The sequence below is a fragment of the Lepidochelys kempii genome, chromosome 5 (genome assembly GCF_965140265.1).
Source record: "Lepidochelys kempii isolate rLepKem1 chromosome 5, rLepKem1.hap2, whole genome shotgun sequence".
Classification (NCBI taxonomy): domain Eukaryota; kingdom Metazoa; phylum Chordata; order Testudines; family Cheloniidae; genus Lepidochelys; species Lepidochelys kempii.
This window is the reverse complement of record NC_133260.1, coordinates 43,319,411-43,341,190: the sequence shown is the minus strand read 5'-3', so window position 1 is coordinate 43,341,190 and position 21,780 is coordinate 43,319,411. Positions and strand designations below refer to the sequence as shown.

Here is a 21,780-nt window from a genome sequence, read left to right as displayed (position 1 = left end):
AGCTGTAATGCGGCCTCCATCAACAGTTGCTTTAGACGAAAAGTCTCTCTCTCCTTGTCCTTGGTTTGAACACCTTGCAAATCCTACACCTTTCAGTTTGATGTCCGTCCCCCAGGCAACGTAGGCACGAGTTGTGGGGATCACTAACTGGCATAGGTTTGCGGCACGTGGGCCCGCGGCCCGTGGCCAGTGCTGGAGGCCTCCAAGCACCTAATCACCTAAGTGTTCACAATCTATATGTAAATGAAGCCACAGATGGTAAGGAGGAACTGGAGGGGACCGGGCCGGCGGGGGTACATACGCGGGGCGCAATGGCGCCACTCAGGAGACCCGCCGGGAGCCGCTAAGGGAAAAAGTTTCCAACCTAATGTGGAATGGAGGTGAACAAGCACTCGAAGAAGAACTACATTTTTAACTACAGTCAGACAATCTTGCTCACACGAACACCTTTTTCAATGTTCAGCTCTATATAAAAAATAAACACACAACCAAATGCATCGATTCTTTGTGGCTTAATTGAGTGCCTATTTTCAGAAGGAAACCCATACAGAAACTACATGTTAGATACCAAACCGTGCAAGCAAAGATTCCAGATCCTCTTCCTGCTCTCAGCACTGGGTTTTCCCTTTTCTTTTCTTCCTACTAACAGGAAAAGGCACGTATCTAGGGCAAAATTCACAATTGTGTCACTCCCCTTCTACAATGCTATGACTCCATTCAGTGAAATTATACCTTTGTAAAAAGAGGAATCAGACCCCTCATGTCCTAAAAGAGGGAGAATGTATTGTACACAGCTCCTGAGTGAGTAGAAAATGTTAAGAACCTCTCTAGCCCCTCCTCTAGAACACAAACTTCTCTAATTCTCCTTCCTCTGAGCCTGAAACACAGGCTAAGGTCTAATGAACATTTTCCAGATTCTATCACCAGTTTTCTCCAACAGGCTACCATCAAAACACATTCCCATTCCCAAATTAAGTCAACTAAAAAGGCAAACAGTTATGTCACTGTCATTTTCTTGATTTCATTTCCTTCCATACATAGTATGTTCTCCCCAACCCCAATGAACAGATTAAGGGACCAACTTTTATGTCAATTTCCAATATTTTGAGAAGAATTATTTCTCTAGAGGTAACAGGATTCAGGGCATCCTTTCCCACCGAGGAAACTGTGTGGCATAGCGGCCTCAAACACATTTTTCTGGGAAATTACTCCTTCTCTGTCTGAAGTTGTAATGGTAGAAGCAGTGAGTAAGGACTTGGGGAATCCCATATTTCTATGTTACGGAAGACCTGGACCTGTTATGTCCAAGATTTCAGCGCATGATAGTTTCACTGTGCATGGCCAATTGCACTGTGTCTCATACGTTAGCCTAACATCAATTTATATATTACTCCAGGGAAGCTCCTTTGTATGCTTTACGCCAGGCTATGCAAGAAGGTGTTTACCATCCCCAGCTACAAAGCCAAAACAGAAGCTAGAGAGACAATGTGGTCCAATAAAAGACAATCTCTTTTATTGGACCAACTTCTGTTGGTGAGAGAGACAAGTTTCCGAGCCTCACAGAATTGTTACTGAACCAGCTGTAGGGGGCATGTGACCCTAATGGAACAGAAGGCCCAGTAAGACTTTTCTAAACAAGTATGTCCCTTCATGAAAAAACACCCCTTTAATGCAGAAAAGAGATGGTATCATCAGAATGCCTATCTGGCATTGGCAACAATAATTCTACTTTCCCATGCCCACTCCCTCCCCAATGAAGGGAAAGAGCATCATTTCACCCATGCCTTATCACCACAAAAAATACTTTAATGTATTTTTTGAAGGATAGTGTAAACACAAACTATATTAGACAAGCTCTGGGTCTGAGAGACCAGTCAACAGCAAGGAAATTCTGAGCTACGGATCCTAATCTCAGCAATGTAATGTCTACGCATTTCAGCGCATGCCACTGAATATATCTCAGCTGCCTCTCTGCTTTCTGAAACAGAACTCCAGAACAAGACAAAGACAAATTATGAACACGGAAGGAAATCAGAATCACTGTGACAAAATACAGGACTGTGGAAAAAAACCTCTAAATACGGAAGTTGCTTCCGTTGTTGGTTACTTTTAATGATCATCATCTTCAAGTGGTATCTTTTCACATACCCACTACAGTATACTTGACATTTCAGAATCAGAGTGAAATGTCAGTGTTTAATGACATCACCAGAAGGCAGCTAGAAAAATAAGTTAATTTTTTGGTTGATGCCTCAAAATCACTTTATAGAGAACCCATTCATTGAGAAGTTACAAAACTCATTTAGAGCTTCGTATTCAACTATTTCTGACTTTTTATTTAGCAATAATAGCAGTAACAGGAAATAAATCAAAATGTTGTTAAATGATTAACAGATGAGTTAGTCAGGGTGAGATGTAGGAAGGGCCAGTTTCTGTTCGAAAAATTGAGTGTCTAAACAAAATCAAAATGCCAGAGGTTACTTAAGTCTATCAATTTACTATGGTTTTTATATATTTTGAAATGCAATCCAAGTAGCTTCCTGCTTTTTCCAGAGTAAGGTGATGGCTGGGCAGCAGGCACCACCATACCAGGACCCCAGCTCAAAAAAATGACAGGCGTGTTCTGACACAAGGGCTGAAGTGAACAGCATACAAAATGTATGAAAATATGCAGTTATATAGAATCCTTACCCTTTACAAATCAGGTTTCAAAGTTAAACGTGTAAGATCTATTATCACATGATCAATTTATAAGAAATCAGACTTGTGATAAGATTACTCTTTGAAGGTTAAGTGAACCTTCACCTAAGCAAGTGATGAAGTGATCTTCTGCTCAGAGGCACATATTTATAATGCTTCTCTATGGCTGTATTTCTATGGTCCTTTAAAATTTACTGTTCAACTAAATATACACATTACTTATTTTGCATTACTAGTACTACTTAAGGCACCCATCACCTCTAGTGTGTTGTATTATACAGGTAAAGGTTGAGTCCCTGCCTTGGAGAGTTTACAATCTAGAGACTTAATCTGGCCAGCACTTGCTAATGGGCATAGATTTCTGTGGAACTATGCTTGAAATTAAGTGTTTGTAGGACCTGGTCCTTACACTGTGAACATTCCACTTTAGGACCAGATCCTAATCACAGGTATGTGGTGTGCATCACACACCTCTTTAAAAACAATCCAGTATTGCATGTGTGCACTGCTAGTTTTGATATTAGGAATATATTTAGTGAATGGCTCTCAACACTCTTTAAAAATGCTCAGCTAAGTATAATGGGAAAATGTAAATATACAATTAAATGTATTTGAATATCCATACAAAAAGATTTAATAAAGTTATAACAGATTACAGAAACAAATTACAGAATGTTTTGTTATCTTGAAAATATTTATGCTACAGAACGTTGCAACAGACACAAACCATTACAGTTTTACCTATACCTTAATCCGTACAGAATGCTGTTCAATTCATGTCAAAAGGCAGCTATCCGGTTTACATTACTGAGTGGATTATAGCAGGTTTAGTAGGAGGAAATCTGTTTTTACTGTGAAGAGCTACCTCTTGAAACTGTTAAATCCTCTTTTAAATGCTGTCACTGGCAACTCCAACATATAGTAGTTGAGATTCCCCCACCCACCCACACACACACACAAAATCAGTTAATATAAAAGAAGGATTCAGGCTCTAAGAGACTAAGGAAAAGCATAAAAGCAGTTTATTTTAAAAAGTTAACCTAGTTCTTATGGCCAAATAAAGTAATACAAACTTAAAGAAAAACAAATGGACTTTAACCAGTAAGAGGTCCCAGGGAGTTTGAACAGATATTTTATCACAGTGACTTAAAAGGTTTGTTATACAACGACGACTAAAGATTTCAATTTGGTTTTATTTGTCTGATAGAAATTACATCAGTCTTTAGAAGAACTGGGTTATCTGGAAGCATCTCTCAGTAGGAACAACCAGGTTTCTGTGAAGTTCACAACTTTTGGAAGTTCAGTGCATTGCAGAGCTTTTTTTGTAAGTTGTACATTGTTTAACAAAACCATAGTGATCCCACATACAGCATGGGCTTTCCCTCTCTCTCTCTATTGAAATATTGCAGAAAGGAAAACAAAAGAAAGGAAGTACATTCATTGCTAAGAGTGACTTGAGGAAAGGGTTGGGTTTTTTTTAAATAAACAATAAAATACAATCATGTAGCTTAAAGTGGTGCTCTATTTTTCTTCAGTTTTGAAGAGTCACCGTATTCCATCCCTAACTGTGAATTTTCTTACACATATTTAGTATTATTAAAAAACTGATTTTCAGAGCTTAATTAATATTAACTACTTTCAAAAAGGGCTAATATGGTCTAATATGCAGTTAGCATAAGCAAGTATAGATTTTGAGCTAAAGTAATAACCATTAGAGATAAATGAAAAATTCCCAGTTGTGCACAGCACTTGCGAAATGAACAATTTGTCTGAATTATTATTTTTGTGGCATACTGTGGAATGATGGCTTGAAAAATGTGATTTAGATGATAAGCATGTTTTGAATTATTTATCTTTCTTACAATGCAGCTCAAATGGCCATGATTTTGTTGAAGTTTTAAAAAATAAAAAATCCCACACACACTCCCCCTCCCCCCCACCAAATAATGGCCTTATTTTACCCAGTTTTAGCTTCAAATACATGTTTATATTTAAGTTACTTTGTTTAAAATATAACAAATTCAAACATGGTATCACAAATCAATTACTTTTTTAAAAAAATACATAGTATCTCTTCTGATTTCCCAACCTACAGAAAAAGATAAACTTGAAACTATAGCCCATATTAATTATTGCTGAAACTCCAATCAACAGCTGCACACATCTGCTATGAATGCCCAGTGATACTAAGCTTAGATTCCCCTTGACATGCTAGTGTGTCAAACATATCCATATACTTCACCATAGTTGTAGTTAACTACACAGAACACTGCACTTTTAAATCTTTAGTGTCAACATATTAAAAACCAAACTTCTTTGCTGAAGAAAATGTTATTCTAAATATACTTTATAGATATTACTCTCCTCAACCTCATCCTCCTCCCCCCCCCCACCCCCACCCCGAGACGGACAAATCATCAGACAGTTCCTATGGAAGGGAGAGCTGATGAGCATTCTTACATGTTGTACCTGTAGCATGACACCCAACACATCACACTGAGATATGTAGTTTAAAAAATTGTCCATACATTTGTGTACAGTAAAGGAATGAAACAAACTTTGAAATGATCAGTGGTTCATTTGAGAAAACAAATTTCATGAATGGACCGTTTCCTACCTGAAGCCCTCGTCTCCTCAGAATGCTGGACTCATCCATTGCACTGTTTAGCTTCTCTCATTCCTCCCACAACAGTATAGCCATGCTGTACTACCTCAGACTTCAGCACCCTTATTCAGATCCTAGCAGCTGCTAAACACTTACATCACAGTTTATCTGATTGGAGATTGAAAGTCAGCTGATTCTGGTTTAGTTATTCACTCCAGCAACTTCAGAGATCATGAATGCTTGCAGTACTGTGTTACAAAGCAGCAAGTGGACTCCAGACACCTAACACATTCATCCAGGCAGGAATAGCTATTAGACAGAGGAAATCCTGTGAGCATTGTTCTATTCAAACAATAACCCTGGCATCCTGTGCTAACGGCAAACCGCTCTGGGCACGGACTTCTAGGTCAAGCACTTTCAGAGGCAACTGTAAGGTCAAAGTGTCTGAGTAAATCAGCAGCGACACCTCAGTACAGGCGGCAGCTGATTACGATGGTGAAAAACTGTGGCACAGCCGGTCAGTCAAGCAGCACGACCAAGTCTGGCTCTCATCGTTTTGATGGCATCAAAGAAAACAAAATGTAGCATAACACACAAGCTGCCTTTTAACAACACAGAGGCAGTTTTCCAGTCACCGCTGGCATTTTACCTAACAGCTTGAAAGCCAGTTTATTTACATAAATACCTTGGAAGCCTATTCTTAAACCACAAATACAGAAACATTTTAGAGTTTAAATGCAATTCACAGTAATATGAACACCTGATCAAAATGTGGTAAAGTAAAAATGAAATGCATTCATTAGGTGAAATGTTAACCCAGATACAAGAGTATAAACAGTCAAAACATAGGATTCCCTGCCTGGCTCATTGATATAGCTCACCTCACAGCTAACGAACGGTTGGCATTCTGCAGAAAGGGAATGCCTGGAAAATTCAAAGCAATTTGGGCTGACTTTTTAGAGGTCTATGATTAACATAGACCCCGAAGATAGATATGTCATGTCCCCACCCTTCCCTTTATTCTAAGGCTCTTTATTTACTTAGTGTATTATGATGAATGTGGTATTTTGGTATATGTTTTATTTGGAAAAAATAATAAATAAACAATAGGATTGTAGTTTCACAGGCTATTTCAGCTTGTTTACCTTGTTCATAATCATTTAATTTCAATTCAAGGCTGCCAAGAGATGAATATTAAGTTTTCATTATCTGCATAGTTCATTAGTAACACTGTGCTGTAATGCCACTTTATAAGAAATTACCCCTGTTTTCAAATTGCACATGTTTAAACTGAAGAAGCTGTGTGGGGTCTAATGGTTAAAGAAAAACAACAGGAGACAGCCACTAACCCACCTAGTGACACTGGGCAAGTCACTTGGGCTCCTAGGCCTCAAATCAACCAAACTGGACAAAATGGATGGAAAAAGAAACAATGAAGACAGCTCCGTACTAGAAACCAGACGCTGTGTCTGAGGTGGTCATTCCTGGATAAACAAATGCCAAGAGGAAAAGTAAAGTATTTGACTTTTCTTAACAGTACAGCTGCTACTAAACATTGATTTTTTTTGAAGCTGTCAGACTATTAGCCTTGATATCAATTGATACTAGGTCATTAAAAATCTTAGAGGTTTAAGAACTCAGCCACTCAGTTAAATTGATTGCATTTTATGTTCAAAAATGATCTCTGCATACATCTGTAGATTTACATGGGAAAAATCTTGTCAAGAAATACTAAACACACTAGCAAGAGAGAGATCCTCACAAGCACGCCTGTAGATTTTCAATTTGGGATTGATCAGTTGACACAAAATAAATTGGGAAACATCCAGGCATTTTAATTTCCTACTCTTAGGAAAAGAGTTGCAGCATTTCCAAAACCAAGAAGCACAATCAAACCCTGAAATGTCAGATTACCAAAAGTCCTACTGTAAAGACAAAATAAATTTGACAGATTCTGGACACAGATGTGACTGCCAGCTAATATTCAGAGAGGGTACCACCCTTTTTTGGGGGGGGACTGTTTTCTCCTCAGAGCTATGGAAACTTGGTACTTCACAGAAGGGAATTTTAATCCTTTGTCCTCATCCCAGTGAAGTTAACTGCCCTGATTGGCTGGTGTTGGGGAAGGTTTTTATTTCAGAAATGTCATCCCATGAATGACATCACAGCCCATAGAAATGAAGTTTAGCTGCAGGGATACGCACATCTATAAAGAAGTAGCAGGTACTTCTGCAGATGCCTGGCTCTCGTACATTTTCATTGAAAGATATGATGTACCTAGAAAACTTTTCTGGGGGGAATGGGTTGGGGGTGGAGGTGAAAGATACAATTCTTAGCAAAGGATATAAAAATCAAGGTTAGTATTCAGCCATTAACAACGTCTAAGAGGAGGATTATGACAATCACACCATCAAATCTAGTATGAAAAGGTATTGATTTCCTGTCAAAATGCATCACTTTGAGAAGTGGACCACATACATTTTACAGAAATAAAACCCGCTAGAGGCAGAAAAATTTGGGACAAAAATAAAAGGTTGCTGAGAGAATAAACACTGAACAGCAATAGCATAGCTGAGGAATAGGAAAAGAAAAGTTGCTCCATTTGCCCTAGGGCTACATACCTTAACATGATCAAAAATGTATGAGAAATGAATGTAAAAGTGAAACCTGTCGTTATACAGTAGTGGCACTCATGCACAGAGTGCAGAAGGTTCTGACACTGACTTGATTATAAACACCAATTTTCTGAGGCTTGCCATTATGCTGTAAAAGATTCAACTTTGCCAAAACTTCCTAAATTAAGTTGCACTCGGAGTAGTTTTTAAAAACATATTTTTAAAAACAAAAAAAGTGTTCGCATGTCAGATGTTTAAATTAAATACCTACTAACTCAAAGACAGCCCTTTTATTCCACTGATGTTTCAAATCATGTATATCTAATGAGCCAGATCCACAGCTGTGTCAGAGTTCCAGTTAAAGGCACCTTGGCATTCTCCCAGTTCCCAGGAATGGTAGCAGCCAATTCAAAACCCAAAAAAAGCAGCACAACAGCTATTTGTTAAAACTTCAGTTTAACCACAAACCCGACTAGATAGCCAGCAATAATGACCTACCAAGTACTGAAAGTAGGTCAACATCTCATTCCTTTCCCCAAGCTTAAAGAGAACTAGGACATAGGTACTACGCAATATAATTTTTAAATAAAGTCCATTAAACTAGAACCTGTGGCTTTTCTGATTTATTCTTTATTTCCTTTATGCCTCTCCTTCCAATTCATTCTGGTACCATTCTCTTCCCAGTTCCATTTTTAATCTCCTTTTCTTGTTTCAGCTTTTATTTCCTTTTTTTTTTTAAATAAAACTTTCAAATTTGTTGACACTGTTCACTCCACATGCTCTCATGCATCTTTTTTTGCTTGCTTTCTCCCTCTCCAAAAAGTGAATGGGGAAATGAGTCAAAATAATGAAACTTTCTGAAGTTTCCAGTGAGGACTCTCAAAATGAATCTGAAATGCCAGTTGGGGTTTGTGGGATCCCTTGGTACAGTACAAAACCCGGCAGTTTGTCCCATGGAGTGCACCACATATTTCAGCTGGTAATAAATAAATAAATATAGATATAGATATATAAAGAGATAGATATAGATATATTTAGCTAATCCTAGGTGCACATTTAAACAAATCATTTTTTTTTTAAGTTTAAGAAAAAGAAAATTTCTTAAAACGCAAACTGTTGCACTTGTTTTCCCCACAAAAATGTCATCAACTGGTCTAAAAGACAGGAATGTTAAAGTTAAACATTTTGTTAGTTGTATCACGACAACAAATGTACAATTTAAGACACAGAAAATTGTGTCTGGTTTCCCAATGTACAGCTTTATGAGTGACTGTACTTCTGTTTAGCTTCAAAGCCTGTAAGGTATTAAGAATTCTGCATACCGAAACTCAGGTCATTTCACAAGGTTAAAACTGTGATAATAAGTAACCCACTGCTTAACAGCATAGCTCACAAATATCCACAACCTGACAAGAAACCAGAAATGTCAGTTGAATCCAAATCAAATAATATAAGGAGTGTCTATTTCTGGGAACAGACAACTGAAAAGAACTAGGAATAATCTGTACAGAAAGGAATTTCCTGAATGAAATTACAACTTTAATTAAGACAAAATATTGCCTCTCTGTTGCTCAAGATGTAACATTTACATAAGAGTTATGTGAAAGGAAACTAAAGGTTATTCATGTAATAACCTAAATAGGTAGGCAGGCATGTCAAGGAAATAAAGACGACTGCCTTTCAGTGAAAGATTAAATTTATCCCAGATAGAAAAGCACAATCACCTTTCCACTGACCATATATATTGTATCAATTCTAGGAATGGCATTTTAATATGCTTATATTGCATTTTAGCATGAATTACAGAGGGGCAAGCAGCATACATTTGCGGCCATGCTATCCTACCATTTAAGCAATTGTTTCCATTCAATCCATAAGCTTTTTTAGATGTTTCATGATGCATGCACTTGGTGTTTGATGCAGCATAGTACATGTAATTTGCATCACAGCTTTTCACAAGATGTTATACTGCTGTCTGGAGGTGTCTAATTATTTCTACCACATTAACCAACAAAAGTATAACTGGTGAAATGACAGGAATCATACTACTGAACAAAATGACATTCCAGAAAAAAAATGATAAAATATAAATTATATAAATAATGTTCTTTGGAACACTAACCATGACATCCTCATATACATATGAAATACAGCAGACTGTCCCCATAAATACCCTCACATCAATCACAGGAGGAAAAACACTGGATTGGTTGCATATATATACACACACACACCCCACAAAATACAGCATGTCTCATAAAACTGAAAAGTAGAACTTGATTTTTTTTTTTTCTGTCAGGAGGAGCAAAAGCATTTTTAAGAAAAACCAGCAAAATTATTTCTGAAAGATTTTTTCCTCTCAGCTGTATGGACAGAGTATGGCCTGATTAAATATGAAGAAGGTCTCAATATTTAGCATAGGTACGTCTCCACAATAACATTGTCTGTTTTTACTTGAAACTGCAAAGAGGTGATGGGAAGTAACATCACTACAGTAGATAATTTAAGAAGCAATTCCACAAATTTAGGCAGTTTATAGTCTAATTAACATTGCTATTCATTGCAGTCCCCATATTATTTTTCTAATTACATCAGCTAATCTTCAGTGTTTTGAGAGAAAAGTTAGAAATTACTAAGCCATCACTTAATTGAAAAAAAATCAAGCTTGACCGTAGACCCACAAGTTTCTGTAATTAAGAATTTAGACTGCACAGCTGTTTCATATGACTTTATACATAAACACGCTCCATATGTGGTGGTAATATCCACATGACATTCTATGGTAGCATGTGACAAATTGTATTTATTACATACCCTGTGTCAACTCACCTGAACTCTACCCACTAAATTGCCTCTGTCAGTACTATTCTAAGAACCTAAATCTCTCGGCAACATCAAGCCAACATCATTGCATTTTTAAAGTCAATCTGCTAGAGAAGTTTTTTATTTCTTTCTCTTCAGATGTGGGAATTTAAGGTTTAGGAAAATCCGTCCAACATCAGTGATTGGTTTAAGGTCAGATAACTTGCAACCCAGGAGGGCTAGAAACTGATATTTTACACTACTGGAAAGGGGAGAGCCCCATCTAGCTTCCAGTGCTGGAAAGCCCTAAGATATTGGCCTTTAAAATTAATGGTATTTTTATGCACAAACATAGCATTTAGATGATTCAAGAGGAATTTTACATTTGCTATATTTTTCTCCTTGTCTTAAGAAGTGCAGATAGCTGGACTTAACATAACTAAGACACTTAGTTTTACAACTAGATGGATGCAAAAAGAGAAACGTTTAAAACTAACCATTTCCAAGACAACTTTTCTGTAATGAGGGTTAGAAAGAAGAACCAGGAAAAAAAAAAGACAGGGTGGTGTGATGTGTTTTATTGAAACTCTCAGCAATGCCACTTAGGAGTATCTGAAACTCGTACTGATAAATCCATTACACAGTCACACCCATCACCATTTATTCTCTCGACATATGCACAATACCTCCCAAAGTAGCCTTCACGCACCCACAGTTCACACAGACATATCTTATGCAGCACACCAGACCTAAACCATGCAGCAGGGTCACTAATCCAACCCATCTCCATTCACTGCCCACTTCCCTTACTTCAGTCCCATCAGTACAATGTTGGGAGGGTGCTGTCAATGTTAAACTCAGTTTCAAAAATTAAATACAGATGTCTTGCAAAAGGCGTCAGGGGAACGCAGGTAGTTTGAGCAGCTAAATAAGGGAACACTAGTAGTCGAGTAGTGTGGAAGGTGGCTTTAATATTTTGGTACTCAGGAAATCTGGCACAAAGGATGGATATATCACCTCTTTCCTGCCTCCCTTTTGAGCAGGGGTATAGGAGACTAAAATTTCAGGGTGGGGTAGGTACTGAATTTACTTGTCCCCCCTTCCAGCAACTCTTGACAGCAGCTACCCCACTACACCCAACCCAAATATCAGCCACAATTGCTAGCAAAGACAAGAATGGTTCCACTAAATGGTCACCAGTCAAAGCATCAATGCTCTCATTAGGTTGACTGGGCAGTTCACACAGCTCACAACTATTGTTTCAGGTGGTGTGCAAATATTAGGGAGGTTGTGGAATCTCTGTCATTGAAGGTTTGTAAGAACAGGTTCCTTTAGACAAACACCTGTCAGGAATGGTCTAGCTATTACGTAGTCCTGCCTTGAGTGCAGGGAACTGAACTAGATGACCGTCCTACAGATCTATGATTCTAGGCTTATTGCTTCTTGGTATTTTTGGGTCACATTTTGAAGGTTCCCTTTGCTATCGTAAGGGTTAGAAACTGTTTTTATCTTTTTTAAATTAAAGCTTAGATTCTGGAGCACAAATACACAGAAATTTAAAAAAATAAGCCCTAACTATAAGGCACTTTTGTGACCCAGTAATTCGGTTTGATTTCAGAACCCACCTCCCGCAACTGGCTTCCCTTCTCCATTGCATCAAGTTTAATTTTATTAGGTCTGAGCATGTTAAAAAATCCAGATGTTTGTAATGAAAACCTCAATGTAGGACTATCTATACAAGGTAAAATGAAACATTGATTAGAGCATGAACGGCACTGAAATAGGGCAAAACCACTTTGTATTTTAAATCTGAAATCCCAAGCCTGAGTCAAATTCAAGTCTACCTAGAGGCTTTAACTTCAATGAATTTTGTCTTCTTCGCCAAAGGCCTTTATTCTGATCTTATTGAGTGAATACAAACATCCTAGTATTTGCAGCAGAGCATCTATGCAGTTTATAAAGTGCATAATACTGATAAGAACCTTCAAAGATATGGAGGCTCAGTTTGGCTAAGAATGCAAATGTACATAGTTGAACTTTCAGCTATCCAAATGCTCTACTAGCCCAACAGCTCTCCCTGCACCAATTTAAATGTTTTTTTTAAATATTTTGGGTGTTTTCCAACATTTTCAAACATATTGATTTCAGTTACAACACAGAACACAAATTGTACCGTGCTCATGTTATATTATTTTTTATTACAAATATTTGCACTGTAAAAAAAGAAAAGAAATAGTAATTTTTCAATTCACCTCCCACAAGTCTACTCTGTTCTACTTCTTGTTAAGCCAATTGCTAAGACAAACAAGTTTGTTTACATTTATGGGAGATATAGCCAGCATTGCAAGGTATTTACGTGCCAGAGATGCTAAACATTCATATGCCCCTTCACAGGCTTTGACTTGTTTGCTCTAAAGGTTTACATTGTTTTGTTTTTTTGAGAGTGATTACGTTAAAAAAATAATTCTATGTTGCTAAATTGCACTTTCACAATAAAGATATTGCACTACAGTACCTGTTTGGGGTGAACTGAAAAATACTATTTATTTAGTTGATTTTTTTTTACAGTGCAAATATTTGTAATAAAAAATAATATAACATGAGCACGGTACACTTTGTATTCTGTGTTGTAACTGAAATCAATATATTTTAAAATGTAGAAAAACATCCAAAAATATTTATAATAAATTTCAATTGGTATTCTATTAACAGTGCGACTAATCATGACTTTTTAATCTCACGATTGTAATTATTATTTAAATAGTTTGAGAGCCCTAATAAATGCTCATTCATTTCTATATTGAACAGTGGCATTTGGGGCTGGGATTAGAGATTCAGATTATAACTACTTTTATTTAATACAGTACTTGTTTATAGTAGTATTCCACTACGTGTTAGGCACATTCCAGATGAACAAGAAGGAACCGCTTCTGTCTTAAGGATCTCAGTCTAATGATGGGCAGACAAGGAGACAATGTAGTGGGAATGGGAAGATTTTTTTTTTCAAGAAAAAAAAAAGAGTAATCATTACAACCGGGCTCACATTGTTCTTGTTAGGGCTGGGGACACACATCATCTGCCCAGAGGTTCCTGCATCTGGTGTAGTTTGAGATCTTTTAGGAACCATGCTGTACATCAGAGTCTCACCAATGACCTAACAGAATATTATGACTATCTTTCAGCCTCTACAATTTATAGACAATTGACAGTCTCTTTTGCCTATAATGGATCCTTAGAGATCACACTAGAATTGTTCTATAAATGGACAAGCAACAGGAACAACATATATGGGACTGAGGTTAAATTACCTATGGTGATAATTGAGCTTCAGTTCTTAACAGCATCATAGAGAAACAATGAACTCCTATTTAATGGCTAGGTGGCTTTCCTCTACCACAGCACTCAAAAAGTTCCAAGCAGATAAACTGTATTAGTACAAGATAGTGAATCTGGACTGCATTTGCCTGGAAGCAGAGTCTAATGTATCTCACAGCAAGGAATTTTGTTCTAAATTTGCAGTTATGAGTTTTAAAAAAAAAATCTCTAGTCTTTATGGTTGTCAGGACAACCTTCAAACTGTGAACCTAGTCTGAACTGATGAAGTTATGCCTGCCTAACTCTTCAGACAGACAAACAGTAGCTCCGAGAGGTGTGAACTTTCCCTATTATCTAAATGGAGTGTTAACTTTAAATTTCTAATAATTTTTAGAAAGTGAGTATGATCCAAACACGCAAGAAAGGAGGATATCATGAAAATCTGCACAATACATGTGAGCAGAATCTCATTTTGGCATCTTTACGTGATGTCTTAATGTGGGTGGAGCTTGTTATTTTACCAACTGCTAATTCAATCCCTATTCTTTAGTTATACAGTTCTCTCATTGAGATCGCCCAAAGGATACAGATGCACAGAATGCGAGGACAAAAATATCATATCCCTAAAACATGTTGAATTTATGCTGTATGCAGATTACAATCCACTGAGATCTTAGGTTTTCATATATGGAATCCTGGGTTCATTTGCTGATTGTTCATTGCTTGTGGACTAGCAGACTGTTTACTTGAGACCAAATTAGGTCACTTAAACGTTCCACTCATCCCATTGTGAGGGCAGCACAGATGTCATAGGTCAAGATTAAGGTACATCGGTACATTAATATTAACCTCATCTGCCTGCTACAGCATTCTAAAATTCAGTGGTTTCAGTTCCAAAGGAATCATAGAATCATAGAATATCAGGGTTGGAAGGGACCCCAGAAGGTCATCTAGTCCAACCCCCTGCTCAAAGCAGGACCAATTCCCAGTTAAATCATCCCAGCCAGGGCTTTGTCAAGCCTGACCTTAAAAACCTCTAAGGAAGGAGATTCTACCACCTCCCTAGGTAACGCATTCCAGTGATTCACCACCCTCTTAGTGAAAAAGTTTTTCCGAATATCCAATCTAAACCTCCCGCACTGCAACTTGAGACCATTACTCCTCGTTCTGTCATCTGCTACCATTGAGAACAGTCTAGAGCCATCCTCTTTGGAACCCCCTTTCAGGTAGTTGAAAGCAGCTATCAAATCCCCCCTCATTCTTCTCTTCTGCAGGCTAAACAATCCCAGCTCCCTCAGCCTCTCCTCATAACTCATGTGTTCCAGTCCCCTAATCATTTTTGTTGCCCTTCGCTGGACTCTCTCCAATTTATCCACATCCTTCTTGAAGTGTGGGGCCCAAAACTGGACACAGTACTCCAGATGAGGCCTCACCAATGTCGAATAGAGGAGAACGATCACGTCCCTCGATCTGCTCGCTATGCCCCTACTTATACATCCCAAAATGCCATTGGCCTTCTTGGCAACAAGGGCACACTGCTGACTCATATCCAGCTTCTCGTCCACTGTCACCCCTAGGTCCTTTTCCGCAGAACTGCTGCCTAGCCATCCGGTCCCTAATCTGTAGCTGTGCATTGGGTTCTTCCGTCCTAAGTGCAGGACTCTGCACTTATCCTTATTGAACCTCATCAGATTTCTTTTGGCCCAATCCTCCAATTTGTCTAGGTCCTTCTGTATCCTATCCCTCCCCTCCAGCGTATCTACCACTCCTCCCAGTTTAGTATCATCCGCATGGAAGTTTACACCCATCATGTTTTGCTGAGTTCCATATCTGATAAAGGAACTCCATATGAACTTTTCTTCATTTCATGTTAAAATTGTTCAAAAGTGCTGACTCTTCCAAGTTCCAAACCAAAGACACAAATCTAATCCCAGAATCCTTATGGAAGAAAGGGTCCACTAAAAACTCTCACCAGATGTTGAACCTGGGTCAAATTTCAGATGTAAAACAAAAAACAAAACCAGGTAAATTTAATCCAATTTATTTGGGTGACATGGGTGGGGTGGTGAGATATTAATGAAAGTTTCACCCAGCTACTGCCTGTGATATTTTTGGCTCCAGCCTGTTAGGGTCTCTCTTATTTTCAAGAGAAAAGACACTGTACCTAAGGGCAAAATATGGACTACTGCTTAGCAGACTATTGCTTATTATAAAGCACTCTCTCACTGGGGCCCAATTAAAGTTGCTGATGAAAATAGTCTCAAAACCACATGAGAAGTCTTAGTAGCAGGTGAAAATTTGCAAGAGCCCACACTTTGTTGAATACACATACAAGTTTTCCCAATGCTGTCATTTATCTGAAATCTGCAGAAATTAGGAAACAATGAGACAATTAAATCCTAAAACTACTGGCAAAGCCGTATGGAGGGAGGTGGAGGGAACTGCATTTCATTTTATCAACTGTCCCAGGTAAGCGCAGAAAACATTAATGTTCATATACAGATAGACACAAAACACACGTCTATTATTTAAACAAAACCCCAACCGTAATGCCATCTACTGAGGAATTCCCAAAAGACTTTCTCCAAAGAAACCCTTCAAGTTGTTAGGTTTTCTGATAAAGCACTTTAACTAAGGAAGTAAGTCAATGGTGATTTTGGACCAATTTTATCACATACCATGTGATAAACGATAAGTATTACCAGCTTTCTCTCTTTTAATGATTTATTTACTCTTCTAGACCGTATCTTATACATACAGTACATACACAAGGCCATTATAGGTGATTTATACGTTATCTTCAGAAAACAAGCAAATACATTCTCAGATTCTACACTGTTATAAAGTCAGTATTGTCCTGTTTGAAATTCTTAGCTCATCCATTTATATTAATTAATCTTAATGGTATCATTAACATACAATGTGGTTTGCAGCAACTAATTGTATTTTGTTAGACTTGAGCACTAACAATTATGGATTCTATTACCACTTAATAAGGCATAGTAAACAAATCTCCACACAATTCCGGATATTGTAATGAATACACATTTTACCATTTAAAATGTGAAAGATACAATAAATTGAGCAGATATCATTAACTGCTAAGAGAACCTTCGGATATAAATATTTTCCCAAACATAATTTGATAAACTTTAAATGTAGAATGTTCTCTTCTTGCTCCTTTGACTTCAACCAGTTGTACTGCAGTGAATATGTAACTCCTGAATGTTATAAAAGTGGCGTATACCACTAGATAAAGTGATGTGAATTAAACTCATCTCTTTACCTTAACAATTAGGAGAACAATCTATTTGTTGTATGGCCAAAAAACAGTTCCTAATTCATCCAATTCTCTCCTGTTCAACACATCTTGGATCTCAAGGTTTAATTCGTAAGAGGCTATTATATACAAGAGACCCTCTCACTGCTAACTCAAAATTTCTCTCAAGCATCAAATCCTGTCAACCAGGAAGCGGTGATATATTTCCATAATCTTCTGTATAATTTATTAAGAGATTTTTTTATGTATACAAAACATTAGTAAAATATTCTTGCCACACAATTTCTTAAAATTAAGTCTCATACATATTGAAATTCTTAACATAGGTATGTACTTTTCCTTTCTCTCTTTTTATATTATACATGGAATGTGCATGAGAGAGAAAAAAAAATTTAAAACTGCAGCAGCCAATTAGAAACACTATTTCTGTCTTAACTTTAGAAAATCCCAAATATATCCATAATGCATTGCGACACAAAACTTCTCCCTCCTCTCTTGTATCCCCACTTCTCTGTTCCCTTTCCCTATATTCCTGCTTACAGCCAACACAAACCTTGCTGAAATCTTTTCAGTACCTCTTGGAGCTCCGATTCCTCTTTTCCCCCTACAAGCCCTACATAGTCTATTTTTCCCCCACAAGCCTCCAAGCTCTGCATTGTAGCAAAGATCCTTCTGAAAGAGACTCGAGACAGTCAAATAAGTTGGTTCTTCACCAGCTAGTAGCATCACTTCTGGACAACAGGAGCACTGCTCCACACTGGGTGGGCATCAGCATGCTTCTCACACCGTTGGCCCAGAAACAAGAGGACAGGACTGCGATGTCCTGCCAGTGCAACCTTCAGGCACACAGAGAATCCCTTTCAGTATTAAAAATCGAACCAAAGCCAACCAATTAGATTAGACAGATTATGAACATCCAAACACCTTTTATTATTTACTTATGTTTTTAAACTATGTTGAGAGTTTGCTAACCAAGTTTGCTAACTTTCATTGAATTGGCAGAATGCTACTTAATTTGCATTCATTTTTACTATCACTTTAATTATCATTAGCATAACTATTACATACTCTTCAAAGAGCTGGTCAATTAGCCAAGATATTTAGTTGTATATCCAAGAGAGGTTACTAGTAAGTCATTCCAACAACATGGTACAATAGATTGTTTTGCTATTTTCAGCAACCAAATGCCATTCAGAATATACAGCATCTGGAAGAAATTCAAGTTTAATATTCCCTTTACAAACACTGTTATTTTTGCTCTTCTAGAACTGATAAATCTTTAAAGACTTTCTTTATATAGGTGGTAGATTCTTCAAATAAAATTATGCTCTACTTATACTGTCCGGGTACAGAGATTACTGTGGGACAGCAACACCAATCTACAAAATATAACAAAGACCAGAGGAATAGCAGTTGCCTTTTCTGGAAGGGAGGGGAAAAAAGGCTTTTCTATTTAAATTACTTTCCAGGCTAGACCATCTTAACATTCTTGAAAATGAATTTCTCTCTCATATAAAGACATGTGTTTACAAAGTGTGACTTGGTAATAATTTAATGAGTATAACAAAAGTAACCATTCAACAAGGGTCCAGAGATCACAAATACACAACACATTAACTTTTGAGACACATTTGGCTCTTGTGCCACCTCCTGGACAAAATACTTCTTGCACCAGCTCATTTTAGAGAGAGACCGAGAAAAAGGGAATGTGTGCTATTTGTTTATTTATGAAGTTTTAACGGGTTTACAAATTATTAATATGCAAATACCAGAAACAATATTATAAAAACTAAGCTTAATTATTGTAATGATTGTTTAGAGAATCATTATGCGGTAATATAATCATCAAATCTCTATTTAAGACAGTGGTCTATATCACAAGGTATAGTTACAGGTAATTACAATACATTGATGACAGTAAACACTCAAGCAATTTAATATTTCTCTTTCCATCAAATGTAGTGCTGCTTACTGTGGCAAAATGTAGCATATACGAGTTCACCGTACTGATCACACCATGATTCACAGAGTCAGTAAGCCTGTTTCCAGCTTCAGAACACAACAGTTAACCCCACTGTTCCCAGTGTATATTATGCAGTAGCATTAGAGAGGGAAAGTCTTTCCAAATCTTCACAGGTGATACTTCTTCACTAAAGCATGACATATGATTTCTCCACCAGCTATTTCAACATGAACTGTAAATTGTTATTTATGCTCAAAGTTATACTTTACAAAATTCTGCTAACCTACCAGCCTCAATATTATCCTACCACAATGATTTCCAAAGAATGAAAATACACACTGCAAAAGAGTTTTGTTAACTTAAAATTCAAAACTTTTCAGTTTCATCAAGTTCATCTTTGCTCTTCTTATGAGAAAGGATAAAAAGCAGCACCTGACTAGGGTTTATTATACCAGCATTTTCTAAACTTCACCTCAATTAAATACACTTTCAGTTTTCTCCTTTCCAAGATAAATGATCCAAGTCTTTATAAATTCTCATGGTATGCAAGATTATTCACACTCTAACAACTATAATTATTCCTTCTCTAGATCTTTAGGAAATGGTCTCTATTATGTGAATTCAACAGAACAGAATAAATAGATCAGTATTCCAAGTGCAACCATTAACATAGGGTAGGTTTCCCCCACAACACAATGACATAATTATCTCTATTACTTTCTAATCATTTTTAAATGAAGCCAAATCCCCAGTTTTGCTTTTTAAAGACTACTGAAAATCTGTTTTATTTGCAATGAACTACCCAGAAGGACTTATTTTCTCAACCCAATGAAGCTAACAATGTACTTACATATAAACAATGCATTCCTCCCTGTGCCGCTTCTACTGCAAAATTTAAACACTTTCCAGTGAGTGCGCCTTCCTCTTCATGGCATATACCAAATGCAATTTTCCTCCACCAGAGCTGGGTTTGAGGGTTTTAAATATTCTCATCAATTTGGTGATCGTTGACCTTGCCAATCTCTGGCTGTACAGTTATCAACAGATTTATACCACTGATAGAGATAACCACTACAGTAAAAAATGAAAGGAGTAAGTAAAGGAAACACTGATTTTCCTGTTGGTCATTTATTTCATTTTTTCCAGTATTCGGTACATTAAAATTCAATTGATCTTTTATGATGAAGCTAGTTTTCCGTGATGAACATACCCACAAGGCAGCATTTACTTTTGTAAATGCTATGTGTGAACAAAAGTGGTCCCATGCAAGGAATGTTTCCTGATTAAACTCTTCTCTGTCATGCTTGCCCTGAATGAGTGAGCTCAAGTCCAACAAACTTTTGGTTTTTCTTTTTTAAAGAAATCCTGTGGGTATGCACATTGAAGTGATATTTACCTGCTTTCAAATAGCATCACCGTTGGTGGTTTGGAATCTCATGATTTAATTCTTTTCTAATGGCTACCAGCTTTCACAAATTTTGACCCTAGCATCTAAAACACTGTATGGCTGTTCAGACAAGTGTAAATTATTCCCAAACTGTTCTACCCCTTATAAAGACTTCAAAGATGGTTTGGAGTTTAATTGACTGTGTACTGCCCACACCATGTAATTGCAAATATGCAGGGAGAACAAAAGGTTAACTCTATTCATGAAAGAATAGAAGTTAACTAATTTACCACTGATTACTGTATCTTTTACTCAAGTGGCACCAGGTCAAGTAGAGCACTAATGTTTCCTTTTCTCTTCTTTAATCTCCAATTGTTCCACAATAGGATAAGAGAATTCCTAAGAACCAATTCTGTGGCCTTCAAGTAAATGTTACAGAACAGCCTAGGTTGTACTGAAAATAAGGTTTAATCAAATGGGAATGAGAAGTCTCTATATAAGGATATGGAGTACTTGTAGCACCTTAGAGACTAACAAATTTATTTGAGCATAAGTTTTTGTGAGCTATCGCTCACTTCATCGGATGCATGCAGTGGAAAATACAGTGGGGAGATTTTATATAAACAGAGAACATGAAACAATGGGTGTTACCATACACACTGTAACAAGAGTGATCAGGTAAGGTGAGCTATTACCAGCAGGAGAGAAAAAAAACCTTTTGTAGTGATGATCAAGGTGGGCCATCTCCAGCAGTTGACAAGAACATGTGAGGAACAGTGGGGGGGGGGGAAATAAACATGGGGAAATAGTTTTACTTTTTGTAATGACCCATCCACTCTCCATCTCTATTCAACCCTAAGTTAATTGAAAATGGCCCACCTTGATTATCACTACAATAATAGGTTTCCCCCCCCCCCACCCGCTCTCCTGCTGGTAACAGCTCACCTTAAGTGATCACTCTCCTTACAGTGTGTATGGTAACACCCATTGTTTCATGCTCTCTATGTATATAAAATCTCCCCGCTGTATTTTCCACTACATGCATCCAATGAAGTGAGCTGTAGCTCATGAAAGCTTATGCTCAAATAAATTTGTTAGTCTCTAAGGTGCCAC

General features: G+C 37.3%; 1 protein-coding gene across 2 annotated transcripts in view; it reads right to left on the bottom strand.

The window, feature by feature from the left end:
• The window catches only part of MAST4 (microtubule associated serine/threonine kinase family member 4), a 445,876-nt gene that overhangs the window by 258,269 nt on the left and 165,827 nt on the right, over positions 1–21,780 (bottom strand). The window contains exon 1 of one of the 2 annotated variants that reach the window (XM_073344105.1): positions 5,318–5,386. The exons of the other annotated variant lie outside the window; for it this stretch is intronic. Coding sequence (XP_073200206.1) covers positions 5,318–5,356 — 39 coding nt within the window. The 5' untranslated portion in view covers positions 5,357–5,386. Of the gene's footprint in view, positions 1–5,317; positions 5,387–21,780 lie in introns of those variants that run through there. 2 annotated transcript variants of the gene reach the window in all.